The sequence below is a fragment of the Tympanuchus pallidicinctus genome, unplaced genomic scaffold, assembly GCF_026119805.1.
Source record: "Tympanuchus pallidicinctus isolate F22 unplaced genomic scaffold, pur_lepc_1.0 scaffold9, whole genome shotgun sequence".
Lineage (NCBI taxonomy): Eukaryota > Metazoa > Chordata > Aves > Galliformes > Phasianidae > Tympanuchus > Tympanuchus pallidicinctus.
Window position 1 is genome coordinate 14,308,239 of NW_026294813.1, and position 18,215 is coordinate 14,326,453.

The 18,215-nt window shown below is 43.0% G+C and overlaps 1 protein-coding gene across 5 annotated transcripts in view; it reads left to right on the forward strand.

Annotated features, from left to right (window-relative positions):
- PDZD2 (PDZ domain containing 2) overlaps positions 1-17,581 on the forward strand; it is a 196,910-nt gene extending 179,329 nt beyond the window's left edge. For all 5 annotated transcript variants that reach the window (XM_052670568.1, XM_052670569.1, XM_052670570.1 and 2 more), the window contains 6 exons: positions 5-3,599; positions 4,241-4,358; positions 7,898-7,999; positions 10,309-10,579; positions 12,476-12,610; positions 13,315-17,581. In XM_052670568.1, the coding sequence (XP_052526528.1) occupies positions 5-3,599; positions 4,241-4,358; positions 7,898-7,999; positions 10,309-10,579; positions 12,476-12,610; positions 13,315-13,481 (4,388 nt within the window). In that variant the 3' untranslated portion in view covers positions 13,482-17,581. The remainder of the gene's footprint in view (positions 1-4; positions 3,600-4,240; positions 4,359-7,897; positions 8,000-10,308; positions 10,580-12,475; positions 12,611-13,314) is intronic.
- Positions 17,582-18,215: the final 634 nt, after the last annotated feature.

Consider the following 18,215-nt stretch of genomic DNA (forward strand, 5'->3'; position numbering starts at 1 on the left):
GCAGCTGTCAGCAGATTTACAAACCTCATCCTGTCTCCAGCAGTAGACACTCAAAGTCAAGCTGATGTCAGCAGCACCCTCTCAGCTGAAGAAGAACTGAGTGCTGGGAAACAAGAAGGAGCAGGTTTGCAAAATGCTGGTGGTGGCTGTGCAGTACAGAGAATGACACTGCCACCTGATGCCGTGACGGAAGATGTGGAGAGAGGTACCACAAAGAGCAGCCATGCCGGGGATTGCATGCCTGTCACCGATATTGATGACTTGCTCAACCAAATGGGTGCTCCTGAGAGCAGGGCTTCGCGCACCCCGTCGCGAGCAGAGAGCCCCTTCCGAGATGAGTCCACCACCATGTGCTGCTGTGGGACTGATGAAGGCTGCCCTGGTTCTGAGCCGCGTCGGGGCAAGGAGGAGCTGCTGGAGAAGACTATGAATTGCACAGCGAATGCACAAGGGGTTTTGGGGCTGTCTGTGTTGGACTCTATTAACACAGGAAAACTTTTTACTGTGAATAAAAACTCTTTAAATAACTATTCTAGGAATTTTAGCAGTTTAAGTGAGGATGAGTTGCCTGCAGCAAGCTGTCCAGACGGTAAGGGAAGTGACGTGTTTCCAAAGTCCATGTATGGGGCTGCAGAAGATTCTCACTCAGATGCAGAGTCTGTCACAGAAACATTTGATAGTGCTAGTGACATGTTGCTTGGACCGTGCGCTGCTGCTAATCTCCCAGCAGTCTGTACTGTACTGGAGTCAGATGATGAGCAAATTGAGATTTGTTGCTTGAACGATGAGCTGCAAAAGCCTTCTCAGGAGCAGCATCTCACATCTCTGACAAGCTCATCCTCTCTGGCACCACCACATCACTGTGGTGGCAAAGTTTTGCAAACTGAGGATTGTGCAATGTGTGGGTCACTGGAGTCAAGAGTCAGCAAACTGGGCTTGGAAGACTGCAGTGGTCCCAATTTGTGTCCCTCACCATGTTCAAAAGTCTTCTCTGCTTCCCTGTGTTCTCCTTCCTCAATTTTTCTGCCAGAAAATAACATCCTAAGGAATTCGGTTGATGTCCCTGAAGTTTACACATTCCATAACAATGGTGCCTTAAGTGCAGAAGAGCAAGTGGGTCTGGGAATCAGTAATGGACACATAAAATGCTGTGAGTCTGTTGAAGAGAAAGGGTCTCTGCATTGCAAAAAAGGTGGCTTTTGCTCTGCTGGAAATGTCAGTGGCTTGGAGAACAGCTTGCTTGAGAAAGAAGGATGTCATGAACAACAGAGATCCAAATCTGAAAGTGAAACAGTGGTTGATGACTGTAGTCACACTGTTACTTATTGCTTAGCAAAGAAAGAAACCAACAGTATGTCCAGCTTGTCTAAAGCAGACAGCAATCATATGAATGCAACATCAGCAAGAGCAGTATCACTCAGGTCTCCCTTTCCCTCCCGATCTAAAGATCCAAAGGCTAATACAACTCATGACTTGCCAGGGAAAAATGAGAAAACTAACTGTGTGACTTCAGGAAGGACTTCAAATGGAAAAATCCAAAGCTCGAGCACAAATCACAGCAAAGAAGCTGTAGTACCACACAGCCCATCTTCACAGAAAAAATCTTGCCAGGAGTCTAAGGGAATAGCACAAAAAAGTATAATGGAAACCCTTTTAAATAACCAGAAGGCCAAAGGAGGTCCAAAGCTAAAAGGTTTCACTATAAAAAGCAAAGCAAAGACAAATTCAGATTCTTCCAGTGTTAATCTTACCAAAGTCAGTGGGGCTGATCAGAAAAGGACTTCTATTTCTCCACAGCTGTCTCCTAAACTTTTGGGGAAGAAAGCACTGTTACCCCGTAACTCATCTACAAATCCAGATCTGAGCAAGAACATTTCAGCAGCCTCAAAGACTCTGAAATCTGAGCTGGAAAATAAACCATCTCTGGTCATTTCTGAAGATTCACTTCTGCCTGCCCTGAATGGCACCAGCAGCCCCGCAGCATGCAGTGAAATGAACTGTGGTGGGTGTGGGCAGCTAACAGATCTGCAGCAGGCATGGGGAAAGCCAAAAGAAAAGCAAGCTTCCATGCAGCCTGCAGTGTCTCAGGGTAAGAGTGTTAAGGTGGATGATTTCAGAGCAAGAGACTGTCAATCCAAAGTTGCTTCATCTGCTCAAGGGGAAACAAGAGTTGAATATATGAAAGGGAGAACTGAGAACTCTGGAATGAACCTGAACACAATGAAGAGCATCTATAGTGCAGATGACATTAGGCAGTTAGATTTGCAAAATGTTGGAGCGTCAGCTGTAGGCTCTTCTTCACTGAGGTCTCCTGCAGTTCAGCTGGAGCAGCAAGAAGGGCAGGAGATTCAGCGTAGTTTCATTGAGGTGAAGCTTTCCTCTTCCTCCTCCTCCTCCTCTTCCTCCTCCTCATCTTCCTCATCTTCTGCCTCTTCCTCACCAGCACCATTTTTGCAGCTGCCATTGCTGGAGAAAAATGAAGAGGTGAACATAGAGATGCATCAACTGACTGAAGAGATGGGGACCACAGCGTATTTTTCAAAAGTAGATATTGCCAGAGACAAAAATCTCTGTGGCTTGTCAAAACCTGTGACAAGGACATTCTCGATGCCAGCCCAGTTATCTGGTCACTTAAGGGAGAACTGCCATGCTGTGGAGCTTCAGCCTGCACAAGGTCCCCAGGGCCATGCTGCAGACAAAAAATGTCCCCAGGCGGTGATGGGTCCGTTACAGATGGTGCATCTCAGCCTGCCAAATGGCCAGAGTGGGAAGGAGCAGGTATACAGCTCCAAAAGCTCCCAGAGGATGCATGACACGTCCCCCTCTGCCAGTGATGTTACTTACCCTGCCACTGACAAACTGAGGAGTTTCAGGAGGAATTACTACTACTACGAGCTGAACTGGCCACACGAACCTACCTCATCCTTTTCTGTCAAACAAAGGATCAAATCCTTTGAAAACTTGGCAAATTTCGACCGGCCCATTGTGAAGGCCATCGATATCCACTCGGCCACGCGGTCCCAACTCGGCAGGAGGTCATGCAGTGGGATGGCCACTGCATCCAGCCCTGCTGACACGCCTCGTGCTTTGCGGCGCAGCTTGAGCTCCTACGGCAGCACGCCGATGCCAGCTGACACTGTGGCCAGGTCACTCATAAGCACAGAGCCAACACGTGCAGTGGAGGGTGTCACGAAGGAAGAAAAGCCCCAGAGGGGTGAGGAGTGCAGCACTGGGGCGGACCAGTCTCCTTTTCCCCCTGTGGCCTCGCAGGTGCGGCGCAGCCGAGTTCTGGGCCGGCTGCCGCTGTCCCGCTCCAGGCTGCGGGAGCTGAGGGCACTCAGCATGCCTGACCTGGACAAGCTATGTGGTGAGGGCTTCTCAGGGCCGCCCCAGCCTGCCTGCTTCAAAACAGAGCTGGAAATCACTCCCCGGAGATCCTTTGTCTTGTCAAGCCAGGACAGCCCTACCAAGGCAGGGGGGATGGGCAGTGGCAGCCCTCAGGACAGCAGCTCGGGGACACCGGGGTCGGCCTCAGATGACGACTCACCCCGTGGTGGCTCTCCAGATGCAGAGCACCTGGGAAACAGCTGGTCCCTCAGGTCAGTGTTTGCTGTTTCCGTCAGCCGTCTTTTCTGCAGTATTTTATTTCATCCCTGCAAGCCTCTCCTGATGAAAGCACATTTCAGCTTTGGCCCTTACACCAATTCCTTTACTCTTGCTTGCTCTGCTGCATTTCAGAGCTGCTGCAGTGCTGTTTGGCTGCAGCTGCTCTTCAGTATGGGATGGGATGCTTTATCCTGGCAGGGTTGAGCTCATTTCATGTGACCCTTCTAGCTGTTCTTTTGGTTGTTATTTGGCATGTTATGATGCAGCCAGTCACTGCCTCCTGCCCACCCTGGAGGGATGACAGACAAGCTTGTTGTCTGCCCTCAAAAGTGTGTAGACTTCAGAAATAGCTGCCTGCCTGGTTTTGTTAATGTCTGTTGCAAAAATCATTGGGAAGCAGGGGGGGAGTCGAGTGGGGGCTGATTTTCAGAGCTGTTGTAAATTGTCTTCTTTCTGCCTTCTCGTTCTCCCAGCTAATACCATTTCTTATCCATGCTCAAGATTTCTGTTTGCTGTTGAGCTGCCCTTTTGTTGCTTACCCTAATGCAAATTTTACTGTGTGCTTGAAATATATCTACACAGTCTAGAAATACACTTTTTTTTTCCTGTTTTGTTTTGTTTTGTTTTGTTTTAGCCTGGATCAGCTGCTCATCTCAAACCTGGACCAGCAAAAATTGCAGTCTGTTTTGTCAGTTCTGATACCAAAATGTGACATTGCTTCTATGCTCCAGGAAGTCAAAGCACAAGTGAAGGTAATAACCAGAAGATGAAGCTAAACTATTGGCAGTTTTTCTAGGGGTTTTCTTAATGGCCTATAAAATCCCTTCCAGAGTTCCTCCAATCATCCTGCAGTAGGTTATGGTTGATGATGGTTTTACTACTGCTGGTTTTTGAATGCTTACTATAAACCCTGAATATATTTTGGTGGGTTCTGGATAAAAAAGGATCTTGTTTGTCCAGTGTGAAAGCAGTTAAGAACCACAATAAGACTTTTTAAGTGAGGAAGAATGGCTCCAGTCATTGTTTAAGCTGAGAACCTCCTTGGTTTGGCAATAATTGCACATCAGAATTTAACTTTCCACCAGCCATCGTAGTCAAATCCATTTTACCCACCACACGGGGGAAACTCTGTTCCTTTCTGGAAGCAAACTCTTCTTTTAAGAAGCCAAGATCACAGACACTGGTGGCTTAGAGTGCCAAAAAGCATCTGATGGAGGACTTGCAAGAGACCACTGTGCACATTTTGCTCTTTTCTGTGGAAACGTGTTGCGCCGAGGTAACCTTCATTATTTAGATGTATGAAGAAGGCCTCTGAAATGAAATGATTGCCAGGGTGTCCTTTTCCCTCTTTGCACAGTGTGTGTTTTTGGGATATGTCCACATCCTTTTTGAATCAGAGCTGAAGTTGATAAAATAATGACAGCACTAGAGGGAAAACTGCCATCTGGTCTGCATAACTGCTGGCTGAGCTGCATTTAGAGTATTTCTCAGACTTAACTCACAGAGTATAGAATGGACTGAAGGGAACAAGACCTCCCCAAAATACCCAGCTTTACCTCCTTCCAAGGACAGCATAACTAAAGCTTGCAAATCCCAAGATGTTTGTGAGCCAAGACAGTTTGATAGGTTTACTGAAGAATTTAGGATTGGATTGTACTTCTGGACGAAAGTAATTAAGTGTTCTTTAAAGTATTTTATACGGAGTATTGGAGACATTATTTATTTATGCCACTTCTCAAAATCTGAGAACTCAAATATTTATAAAAGTAAATGCTTTTTGGAATGCACTCCTTGTCTGCATAGTTTCTTATCCATATTTAAGCCCAGTATGGCACACATGCTGGAAAATGTTATGCTAGTCAACTGGTGGGTTTAATTGTACAATAGGACGATTCTTCATACTTACGCAATTGCTGAAAAATGAGGTAGACTGTCTGATTCAGAGGGAGCTTCTCCAGGAAGAGTTTATCATTATCTTATGCTTTGGGTGGTTCTGAATTTACTCCTGGTGTTCAGTAAATGCTAATAATACATATTTTGGTCATCTGATGAACAGGCTAAATGGAGAGGCTAAAGATTTTAGTTCTTTTATGTGACATTGCTCGTTTCTTCTGTAAGTCTGGGCAAGTTCCTTAGAAATTCTGAGGCAATAGCTTGCCTGCAGACTGTAGGGAGCTACTTTGTGTTGACTTACTTCTCAGATGTCTGATTGTACTGACTCTTCTCAAAGCCCAACACATCACTCTAGGTTTTGTGCTTCCACTATGCGGCCAGGTAAAGGAATAGACTGATCTGTTGCCCAATTTTACACATGCTAATAAGGACTCACTTGAGGGCTGGACAAGGAGGAAAGGCACATGTTTGGGAATGGGAAACCAGAGTTCAATTAGTCTTGCTGACCGTCCTGAGGCATGTGGTCATCACACAACCCTGTAACACTTCTGAAAGTGTAAGCAGATGAAGTTACAGTATAGAATAGTTTTAGTTGGAAGGGACCTACAAAGACTGACTTCCAACTGTCAGACCACTACTTAAAACATATAATTTAAGGGCATTATCCAAATGCTGTTTAAACACAGGCAAGTACGGGACATCAACCACCTCTCTAGTAAGCCTATTCCAGTATTTGGCCACCCTCGCAATAGAGCAGTTTTTCCTAATCCCCAGTTTGAACCTCCCCTGGAGCAGCTTTGTTGCCCTCCTGTGGATGCTTTCAAGCATCTTGACCTCCTTTTTAAATTGTGAGCCCAGAACTGCACCCACTATTCCAGGCGAAGACACACCAGTGTGAGGGAGGGAAAGGGTAGAAAAGAACATGACCTCTTAAACAAAAATGCTTTAATACTTAATGGTCAAAGATACTATTGTTTGTTACCCTCGGAGCACTTTGTTGAAGGAAGCTAAGCTAGATATGTGACTCACTGTTGTATCCAGGCTAATGTAAAGCTGTTCTTGTTTGAGTATGGGTGAGGAAGGTCTTGACAGCTACAAAAGGCTGTAGGTTAATGTGTTCATCCCTGACTGCTCTTCTCTTCCTGTGCCCCCATGGATCAGTGGTGTGAAGCAGGGGGCATCAATTTCTCATGTGCTTTGCAGAGATGTCTCTAATGCAGAAAATCTTCCTTGACCATTACTTGGCAAAATGCACACACAGAGGCCAAGAATTCATATTGTTTCACCACTCAGCAGAAATAATCTGCGATTCCCTGTGTTTTCTGCACTGAAATTAAAGGCAAGCACTGAGTTAAAATGTTTGATTTAGTGAGTTGAATATGTCATTTAATGTTAAATAGATTAAGAAGTTTGCTTCTAATGATGTGCCATTAATTTTAGTGTTGGCAGCTTCTGGAAATGTTTAATGTTGGATAGGTTCCCAGGAAAAAGATGAGAGTCCTGCTTTCCACTCCCTGCTTCTGGTGCTCTGCCCCACAAGCAGTTTCCCTTCTATTGCAAAATAGAGCATCTGTAACAGTATCTGTTTTTGTCCTAATAACTATTCAGAAAATGGCACCAGACTTGTTGGACGGAACTGCTTCTCTCTCAATGCAAAATCTGCATTTTGGTAGCAGCTCATTACTTCAAAGAACTCGACTTCACACCTTCCTGCTGATCTGGAGCCAAGTTCAACCCTGGTGCAGACCAGTGCCAGTTCCTTTTCTGTGCTGTGTTCTCCTTTCTGCTACAGCACAGCTTAGTCCTGTTTCGATCACTAATGGATTCATTACTTCCACCTCAGAAGTGAAATAGCTGTACCACTGAATCTTCCAAGCTGCAATTTGCAATCATTGCTCCTTGCAAGATTGCCCAGTACTGCTGAGAAGAGGTTGATGCAGCTGCCATAACTGCCTTTCAAGAGAAAGGAGAAATAGGATAGAAGTGTTTGTAATAACATAGAAAATACAGTGTTTGGTCCTGAAAGATGTATGGGAAGTGTCCAGTTATCCTGCAAAACATCCAGCAACATGAAGTTGATTTTAAAAGCGAGGCTGCCCAAAGTGTAATACCCTTCTGTGCCCTAATTTTGACTGCGTTCTAACCTTTGACTGACTGAAGAAATCTCTGCTGTCACCTGAGTTTTTGCACAGAGCTGCTACTTATCTGTAGCAGAAATATAAATATATTTCATGTCTCAATGTTTGAATTTCTTGAGCTTTTTTTTTTTCTTTTTTTTTTTCTCTTGCCATAATCTGAGAGTACTGGAAGTTTGTGATTTGTGCAGGAACTTGGTCTTGATCTTTGCTTTTATTTTTCTCTTTATTCTCTTACCACTTTGCCCCCATTTTCCTGCCAGAGCAAAGAAGATGCATACTTTGTAGTCCTGAGTAAAGAAGAAGGAGCTGGCCTGGGATTTAGTGTTGCTGGAGGAATAGATCTGGAACAGAAATCAGTCACAGTAAGTGATGACTGCAAGTCATCTTTTTGCAAAGCTCGTTTTAAAGCATGCTGGTGATTAGATCAAGTGCTCGTTTATCAGGACTTGCTGCAAGTCTTAAAACAGTGTGTCTCAGAGGCAGCTGCATGCTGTCTGTGACTGAAATCGAAGGGAGTGTCTGCCGTAATTTTCATTATGGAGATGGATGCCAATTATGTTTTCAGTCTTTGAAAGTGTAACTGCTGTGCTACTGGGTAGTCAGAATGCTATGCATATGAGTAAAACTTTGCATGCATACAGCCTTTTAGAAGAAATCTGTATTTCCAGCCTTTGAAAGGAAATTTTGTGCAGCAAAAAAAAGTGAAGTTTTCGGCAAATCCTGAGAGCGACTGTTTCAGACCTGAGCAAACATTCTGGATTCCTCTTCACTGATTTGTTTTACTGTTAGTAAAAACTGTTGGATGTCAGTAAGTGTCAGTATGTCAGTAAGTGAGGGTGTTTTTTTTCCTTTTTTTTTTTTTTTAAAAAGAGCATTTTATGCAGCATTATGGACCAAGAATGTTGTGTGACATTGAGCAATTTTTAAGCAAAAGATGTTAAAAAGTTGAAATGCTGTTCAAAAAGAGTTCAGGGCGATAGAAAAGTGCCAAATGACAATGTCCTTTGTGACAATTTATTTGCACAGGATGTGCTTTTAAATTCTGTCCTTGGAAGAGACAGAATCCTAAGAGAGTGGATCATAAGAGAGCGAAACATTAAGTACAGAGACCAGAAGGGTATGTCCTCATCTTTGGAGGGTGCAGGAACTCAAGTAGGAGTGTTCTGGTATTTGCTCTATGACCATTATAAATAAATGTATTGTACATTTAGTGGTCTCTGAATCAGAACACGGTAACAGTTTAGGGACAAGGCTCCACTTCTCTGGCTACCAAGATTGCGTTCCCTGTCTCTCTGGGTGCTGAGCTGCTCAGATAGGCTGTTCTGCCCACACTTGGGTGCAGAAATGGAAAAGCCTAATGAGCTTTGAAGAACCTGAGGAGTCTGGGCATGTGTGGGAAGGCAGCAGATGCTTTGGGCATGACCTCCATATTCCACTTACTACCTGCATTTGAATATCTACATTTGTCATTGAAGCAGTGATTCCAGCTCTGGATGCTTGCTTGGGCTGGCTGGAAAACTATCTTTGTAAACCTGGTTGCAGCAGGTGCTTCACAGAATCACAGAATCACAGAATTGTAGGGATTGGAAGGGACTTACAGAGATCATCGAGTCCAACCCCCGTGCCAAAGCAGGTTCCTTACACCAGGTCACACAAGTAGGTGTCCAGGCAGGTCTTGATTATCTCCAGACTCCACAATCTAAGGAGGGCCTGCAGCAGGAGGGAGAAGGAGTCAAAAGGTTTCTGACTCTTGCTGTTGTTTTGGATAAAGTGGAGAAATTCCTACAGAACATGCCATGCAGGAGGGTGTCCACAAATGCTTTGAGCCTTTGTCCAGTGTGCCTAGAACCGTATTGAATGGGAAATGGTGCTTTGGCTGATAAATCACAGTGCTTGGTAGGCAAGTCTTTAAATAACAAGTCGTGACTGGTGTTGTCATTCCCTTTCTGTCAGTGGCACCTAGATAAATCTCAGCTGTGCTCACTGGAGTTTATTCTTTTTTAATCCACCCTGAATGAAGTATTTTATGTCCTCTAGAAAAGAGGTGTTTTGAGCCATTAAATCGTCCTTTTGCATCCACTCACATGGTACTTGATCAGACAAATAAAGAGGAGCAATTAAATATTGTATAGCAGCAGTAAGTCAGAGCCTTTTTGTGCACAAATACTGTGCATCGCTTCAAAGGCTATTTGAAAACTGCTTTGGATTCTGGTCACTGGGAATTTGGGGAGTGGGTATAACACAGTGCGGTGCTGTTCTTGGTGAGTTTGCTGTAATATGGATGTCTAGATAACATGTAGATCAATCAAAATTAGTGTTAGGTTCATATTATTTGAAGTGTATTATTTGAAGTTAATGTTCATTGAAGGCGTCTGAGAAAGTCAATGAAAGCACATAAGTGCATAAGTGACACTACATTCCCTAGCTGGTTTTGGTTGTCTTTGGCATAGAGCTGACCGTGCAATAGCAGCATGCACTCCCCCCCATCCCAACCTGCAGTTCTTGTCCAGTGACATAGACTTTGTATTTGAAGCTGATGACAAGAGCAAGTATTGTGTGCCTGACACCCGGGAAGTGGGCAGCAGCTGTGAGCTTTGATAGTGGGGGTCTCTATGTTCACTACATATGCTTATGAGCTGAATGTGTCTCTAAGGTAAAATTTTTCTTGTAGGTCCACAGAGTGTTTTCCAAGGGAGTGGCATCTCAAGAAGGGACTATCCAGCGAGGAGATCTTGTTCTGTCAATCAATGGCAAATCTCTTGCAAACTCGGTCCACGGTGATGTCCTGAATGCACTCCATCAGGCAAGACTGCACAAATATGCAGTCATTGTCATCCAGAAGGAAAAAGACAAAGCAAACAATTCCTCCAGACGTGAGATATCAGCTACTGGCAGAAAATGTGTGGGATCTGGAAAGGATGTTTCCATGGAAATAGGAACAGGTATGATCTTTGTCCAAGAGCACTTGGAAGGATTCCTTTGCGGAGCAGACTGAAGGGGAAAATGTCCATGTGTTTTAGATTAAAAGAGTCCGTGCCTTATGTAATTGGAGGGAGCAAATGAAATTACTCCTAAATTTTATTTGTTCACTTTGGAGCCCAAATGCAGATTTTTTTTGGTTGATGTTGTTGTATTTTTGTTTGAAATGTCACAACTAGACAGAAGCCTAGAAGGATATGTAGGACCTAATCCAGTTTCAGTTACAGTTAGTGATTCTGTATATTCTTGTGATCCACAATACATTTCTTTAAAGTAGTAACACTAGTTAGAGCAAGAAAACAAACAACAACAAAAAAGCCCAACAAATGAAATCACAGCTTGTTGTCCGTGGAGACCAACTTTTACTTTGCTCTGTAGTAGCAGATTTTATACTATTTCTCTAAAAAGAGCAAAAATGGTTTTGGTGTTGTAATAAATGGGTAGAAGGAGCTAAGTCGATTTCAAAGCAGCCATCCCATAGGAAACAAGGAGTAAATGTTTTAAGCAGCTCTCAGTGACAGTAGTAAGCCCTGCTCAGGAACAAAGCAACAATTCCATGTACTTGAGAGGTCCATTCAAAATACCCCAAATTTTTGCAGAATTAAGGCACTAAACTTTTGTACTGTCTGAGTGTATGCAGCTGCCTCAGGAGCACAGCGCTGACCTGCTCCCATCCCACAGCAGTTCAGGGGATGGAGTGGGCAGTGGCTACTGCTGACAGCCCCAATGATCCAGCTTCCCCTGCTCCCTGGGCAGTACCAGGCATACACCTCAGAGCAGAAGGCAGAAAAGGAGATGCTTGTCACCTGTTTCGAACCCATTGGACATAGCCTTTAGAGGATTTTTTTGTTGGCTCTTCTTTTCCTGTAGCAGTTTTAATTGTCTTAAAATTTCACTGGATTCTGTAGTACAGCTTTATAATGCAGATTAAAGAAATAGGGAACGCTCTGTAGATGAATCATCCTTTCAGTAACTATTGCCCTGGATGCACTACATATAATGATTTCAGAATCACTTTCACATCTTAGTGGCACATGCGGAGCGCGGTCTGCTGGCGCTAGGTGGCAACGTTCTCTCACAAACAGCATTGGTTTATTAGGAGTGTTTCTCCATCCTTTGCGGCAAGGCTCATCTCCAGATGTTTCAGATAACATTTGGAGTTGTTTGAGGTAACCGTAACAGCCATTTGTGATGTTGCAGGCTGCAGAATTTTTACACTCACGCAGGGCAAAGAGGGTCCCATTTTCCAAAACTATAGACTTATTTCCTTCTAAACAAAATCATAATTTATGTCAACTACAGTTTTACTGCATTCTAAACGTATCTAATACTTAGGAAGCGGCATGCACCTGCTGACTGATAGTTTTGATTATTTCCGTAGATGTGAGACCAGAAACAAATATTCACACTAGTGAGTGCATACAAACTCTCAGGAGAATGGAGCATATTTTTTTTAAATGTAAGTCTTATTTATTGCTGTTATTTGAAAAGGTGCAACTCCTTGGATAATGAATGGGAAACAAAAGAAAGTGCTCTCCACAGTACTTGCACAATTTTTTTTCAATTCCTTTGTTGACATTTAAAATCTTTGTTGAGTTCAGTTTCAATTTTAGTGCCTTGATGGACTTTTGTTGCCCATGCAAAATGAAAATGTCTGTGCACATATTGTGTTCTGTGCTGTCAGTCCTTCACAGCAGCAGTGTTACACATATGCTTCTGAGAAGCAAGGTGACAACATGTTGTAGTTTCACTATGGACTGAACTCTGAGTGGCTTCGCAGCAAAAAACAAACCCAACCAAACCCAACCTGCAATTTACTGTTAAATGCATAACAAGATGCTGTGTGTATTCTGTTGCAGATCCAAACCTGGACATGAATGATGTCATCTGTGTTGAATTATTGAAAACCTCTGCTGGCTTGGGCTTCAGTCTCGATGGTGGAAAAGCTTCTATTGCTGGAGACAGGCCCTTGCTCGTAAAAAGAATATTTAAAGGTACTGCAAACATGAAAATACAGCAGATATTAACCCAGTTTTCTTTTTTTCTTATTTATTTATTTTTTAAACAGGCATGTGTCCTCTGACTATTACCACTTACCACTGACTATTACCACTTAGTAACCAAAGCAGTCATTAGAAAAAAAATACTCTTGAGAATGTCTGGAGATTGCATCTACTACTAAGTGCTTGTTCAGCAATCTGATTTACTTATGATGACGCAGTTGCTTCCTAGACTTGTCTGCTATTGTAAGCATGAAATCACAGCAGTATTATTGTACATAATGGTTTGAGAAGTTCAAACCTAATGAAACTGAGGGCTTTCAGCATTTGCACAGGCTTAATTTCGAGTGATACATTCCTTCATCAAGGAAAAAAGGTGGAAGTGCTGCTTCCTGAATTGTTTATCAATTTCCATGCATGTATTTGTTTTTTCTTCTCTCAAAATTGATTCTAAGAGGGAAGGACATGTTTAATTTTCAAGGTCATTAATATATGTCTGTAAACACAGTCCTTTTTCTCTCCCTGATTGATTGTGGCCAGTGTTGTAAGTTGAACTATCATAGAAAACTTACTAATAGATTGCAAGAGCTGAGCTGAGCATAAGTGACACCACTGCTAGAAGAATGGCTTAGCTGCTGTTTGTCACGGTGGAAAGCAATTTTTTATTTATATTGACTTTGTTCCTGTTTTGCTTGTAGGTGGTGCTGCAGAGCAAGCTGGAAACATAGAATCTGGAGATGAGATTCTTGCTGTTAGTGGAAAATCATTACTTGGCCTCATGCATTACGATGCCTGGAACATTATTAAATCTGTGCCAGAGGGCCCTGTTCAGTTACTCATCAGGAAACACAGAACTTCAGTGTGATGAAAGTGCTACATCTAATCACACTTGCTGAGACGAAACTGGCTAGAAGCTGTCTTTGTTTCTAATGCCACAGAAGTGTCTTAATGCTTTACAAAGAGGTGCTAAGAGCCTTGGAGAACCACTGAGCAAGAGCGTGATGATCGTCTAAAATCTCTCCTGTTTATCAAGAATGAAGGAAACCAAACACTAGAGACGTTTTTTTTTGTATGATGTGGCAGTTTTAGTGGAACTTCAAGACCTTTACTGAGTTCAGTTTAAAGTATTTTGACTGAGAAATAATGTTGTGCCTGTCCCTCGTATTTTTAGTATCTGCAGAGCATTGGGAGTACAACTTGTCATTTACCATCCTGTTGACAAGGATGATACTTGGACTGTATTGTATCACTTAGCTATAATCTGACTTCAGGACACTTACTTAGGGTCTGGTCCTTATTTGTTATAATAAGAGAATGTCTGGAACAATCTCACTCTATTCTTCTAAGTGCAGTTTTGCTTAAAGTGCATGACAAAAGAGACGTATAATTTTTGCACAACTTTTATGCCTAAGGTGGGCTTTTTATTGCAAAGGTGAAGAATCCTCTAAAAACTGATGAATTAACTCAGAATCTACCACAACTGAATCTGCCTTTAGGGGAAACTTGTATACAAAAGCACTTGGCAATAAATCAGCAGAAATCTGTGAGCAAGAAAATCGAGTCTGAATATTAGGTGACTGTCCACCAAGGTGTAGGCTGAGTTGTTAGTTTTTGGGAGTGATAAAAATTGGGGATTGAATTTTCAAATTTAGGCTTCTAACATTAGACACCTTTAAATACACATATATTTTTAAAAGAAGGGCAGTTTCCAAGTGCTGAGCACTTGCAGATCCCACAGACTTCAGCGATCGCTAAGTACGTCTGAAAGCCAGGCTGCTTTTATTTGGCTGCAGGAGGCTGAAGGTTGCCCAGCTTGAAATACTGAAGCTGGCAAATGGTGGTCTAAGGATGTGGATTTTAACAGATTAAATCTGAACTGGCCATATTTATGGTGGCTATTAACTGCTTTTTTAATTATTATTTTTTCCTTTCCTGTCTAGTATTTATTTTTTTCTTGTGTGGGAGTGGGTGAGTATGTGTGTGCAAAGCATAAGTGCTTCTGGCTGCATCAGAAAAGGGCTGATGCTGAGGGTTTTGGATAGTGAGACTGAAAACTATTTGCATGGGTGGGAGAAGCCATGCTGTAGATAGAGAAAACTGTAGGGGCTGCAGTGCTACAGGTGCTCCAGGTGGGATTTTCTCAGCTCTGCTCCTGGTGGGCCATGCTGCTGAGTGTTATTTATAGTCTGTTCTACGTGGAGGAGAATGTATGAGTGCGAGAGATTAGACTGTGCTATTTCTCTTCCTATGTCTGGGATGGCTAAACAACATAAAAGAGATAGAGGAGGAAATGGGCCAGTGTCCTTATCAGCTGAGAACAAGTTGTTTGTTCCAGAGTGCTCAGGTTGTTTGTCGCGTTGGGCTGGAGCCCTGCTTGTCGCCAACAAGCCCAGGGTGAGGAGCTCTGAGCCTGGAGCCGGTCCAAATCTGAAGTGCTGCCTGCTGTTGTAGTAAGGCAAGATACTGCGTAGTTGTTATAAGAAGGCCAGGACTCCTCACTTGGGGCTGTACCCCAAGATCATGCTATCGGTTCCTCTGTTTATGTCTCAATTCACAGTGCTTTCAGGATGGTGGGCCCTTGGTTTGGTTCATTTCTGTGGCGGCCGTGTCAGTCAGCAACTCATGATAGGCAGCATAAAATTCAGTTCTGTGGGGCAGCCAGAGACCAAGTGAGCAGGAAACCTGTGCAATGCTTGCCTTTAAACAAACGTATTTTAATCTCTTTCGGTGACATGTATGAGCACAAGCATCTAGGAAGAGATGCAACTTTTGGTTACATGAAAGGCAATACTGTCCATAGTCCTACAGCTGCTTTGCCAGCAGGATTTCTGTGGAATGCATTCAGGGTCAATGAGGTGGATTTGGGTCTCCTGAGACCCCAAAGCTCAGCTCCTCTGCCAGGACCACTTCCCACCTTTGGTCCCATCCTTGTGGGGGAGGTTTTGGGAGGGTGCAGCACCTGGGGTCTGCCCCACACTGGGGCAGCAGGCCTGGGCCGGGACAAAAGAGGTTAGCTTTGCGTCTTCCCTGAAAAGTCAGGGAGAAGACATTTGGCAGTGATGATTAAATGGGTAGGCCTTGTTCAGGAGTGACCAAAATCTGATTGTAAAAGCGTGTATAGTAGATACGTAAAATGCATGTGGAATTTAATGCAACGTAGTAAATATGTACCTGTATCTGTATAACACGTTCAAGTGCAGTACTGACTTTTTGCTACTTTAATGTGCTAAATCACAAATAAGTTTTAGGAAATGATGGGGATATTTTTTAGTTGAAAATTTTTGAGGTCACAGTGCCAAGAGGACATATGGCACTCTCCCAGTACATTGTGAGCTCAAAGATGAAGTCTTCATTTTGTAAAGCAAACTTAATTTGAGATGTCTTAAAATGATATGTGGTGAATATTTTCAGACACTTACTTGCAGATACTGTTCTTTGTGAGTGATTTAGAAGGCTTTTGATTTTCAGTAGTTGAATACTGTTTAGTATTTTATTTTACATGCATGTAGATAAGTGTTGGATGAGTAACAGCAAGGAGAGGTGGGGAGTTCTGTGTGTAATTCAGTAGTGGGGATAATTTAAAGATAGGTTTAACATTTTAAGTCTGATACTTAATATGGGTAGAACTATTTACTTCTCTAATACCTTCGCAGCAAGAAAAAGAATAGTATTTAACCCTCATTGTTTCTGTTCCTGAAAAAACTTTTTTTTTTTTTTTTTTTGGTGAAGGAGCAGGAAACACTTTGACCAGTGCTCCTGGTATTGGTATGGTTAAAGTGGCACTTCCTGATGTTTCTGTTGGGGTGACACTCTACGTAAAAGCCCCAGGATTTACAGAATGTTGGCCTGATCTATTACAGAAAGAGTGGGTGAAGCAAACAGATGTATTGAACCATTGGTTGTGCGTCTCGCAAGTAGCTTACTTTCCTGAGAGCCTGGTCACAGCAGAGTGACACAGGAAGTTGTGTTAATTATCCGTATTCAGTAAGTTCACAGGCATTTTGACCTCGCTGTTTGCATGTCAGACCCACGGTGATTCTTCACCACGCTGGAGAGCTGACCAAGCTCTAGGAGAGAGCGACTGTCCAAAGACTCACAGCTGCATTTTCATAGACCAAAAATCAGGATGAAATTATGCAGTTGGTCCACTGCTTTTCACCAGGAACCTGAAGGCGTGCCAGATGAGGAGAGTTTGCTTCTAGATAGAAGTCTAGTGGGAGGCTTTGCTGCTTCCGAGGCTTGGAGCACATGTTGGATATGAGAATAGGCTCTGGTGTGGTACAGCAGTAGCATCTTCTGCAGGCTTTTGTACCTGGGAGCTCTTCCCAGCTTCTTTGGGGATTACATCTGTACTTAAAAACAAAAACAAACAAAAAAAACCCCACAAAACAACAACAACAAAAAAACAAAGCAGAGGAACTGTGAGGTTAGGCCTAAGTTAGAGAGGGAACAATGTCTAGTCATTTTCTTGCTTAAAAAAGTAATTGAGAGCAGATATGTGTTAAGAAACTGTTGAGTGATTCAGGTTTTCTGTTGACCCTCACTTAAAGTTAACCCTTATAAATGTTCTGCAGCGGTTCTTGTGAAAATCTGAAGGAAACATTCCCAGGTGGGAATGTTTACCTGCTTCTACATTTAGGGTATGTAAATGTACATGTGGAAATATCAATGAGGAGTAGGCTAGGTCATGTGAGAAATAGGGATCCCACTCTAGGTTAGGTTTTGTGTATTAGGCTGACACACTTCTTGTATGATACTGTATATTTACACCTTTATTTATATGAATAAAACTTCTTCTAATGAAAACTGTTTTAAATGACTTATATATTATAAACAGCGAGTGCAATAACATGAAATAGATTGTACATTTTCCAATTTGCTGTCTCTGTTATGTAAATCTGTGTTGCCATAAACTGTTTTGTTTGGGTTTTTTAGTGATTTTGAAAATAAATGGTATCCTTAGTACTCCTCTAGGTACTTATTTCTGTCACACCGAGGTCTGGCTGGTCCATGGCTGGAGCTGGCATTGCAGAGAGGAAGCTGTACTGGGGACAGAGGCCATGCAGTAACACTGTTAAGATGTGCATCTAAACCAGAAGTGAAGTACTGCCCTCCAAGAACAGTCATTCAGAGTAAGCGGGATAAAAGCATTTAAGAAACGTTAAAAGGTGCTTGGGACCTGCTTTGGTGTCCCAAAAGATGTGGTGGTTTTTGTTATGTTTTGTTTGTTTGTTTCTGTTTTTGTTTGTTCTCCTTGCTCCTTTGCAAGGAGAATGAAAATGGCGAAGTGGAAATGAAGAGTTTTCATTATGAGCAGCAATTTCTCAGCCTCCTGACCAGCAATGAGCTGTAAGGAAACAGGTTATACGTATAGGAATTATGTGTATACAGCAAGTCCTAGCTTATTATTTGTTTTCTTCAGCCTTCCCAGGGGGTATGCTCCCCTCTGGAGCCCCGCTGCACTGGAGGTGAGGGCTGGGCTGGATGTTACTTTAGAGGAGATGGAGTTGGGGTGCAGTGGAGTTCACAGCAGGAGGCAGAGGCCGAGAGAGAGCTCCCAACGGGGAAAGCTGCTAGCATTCACCTTTTGAAGTTGCTG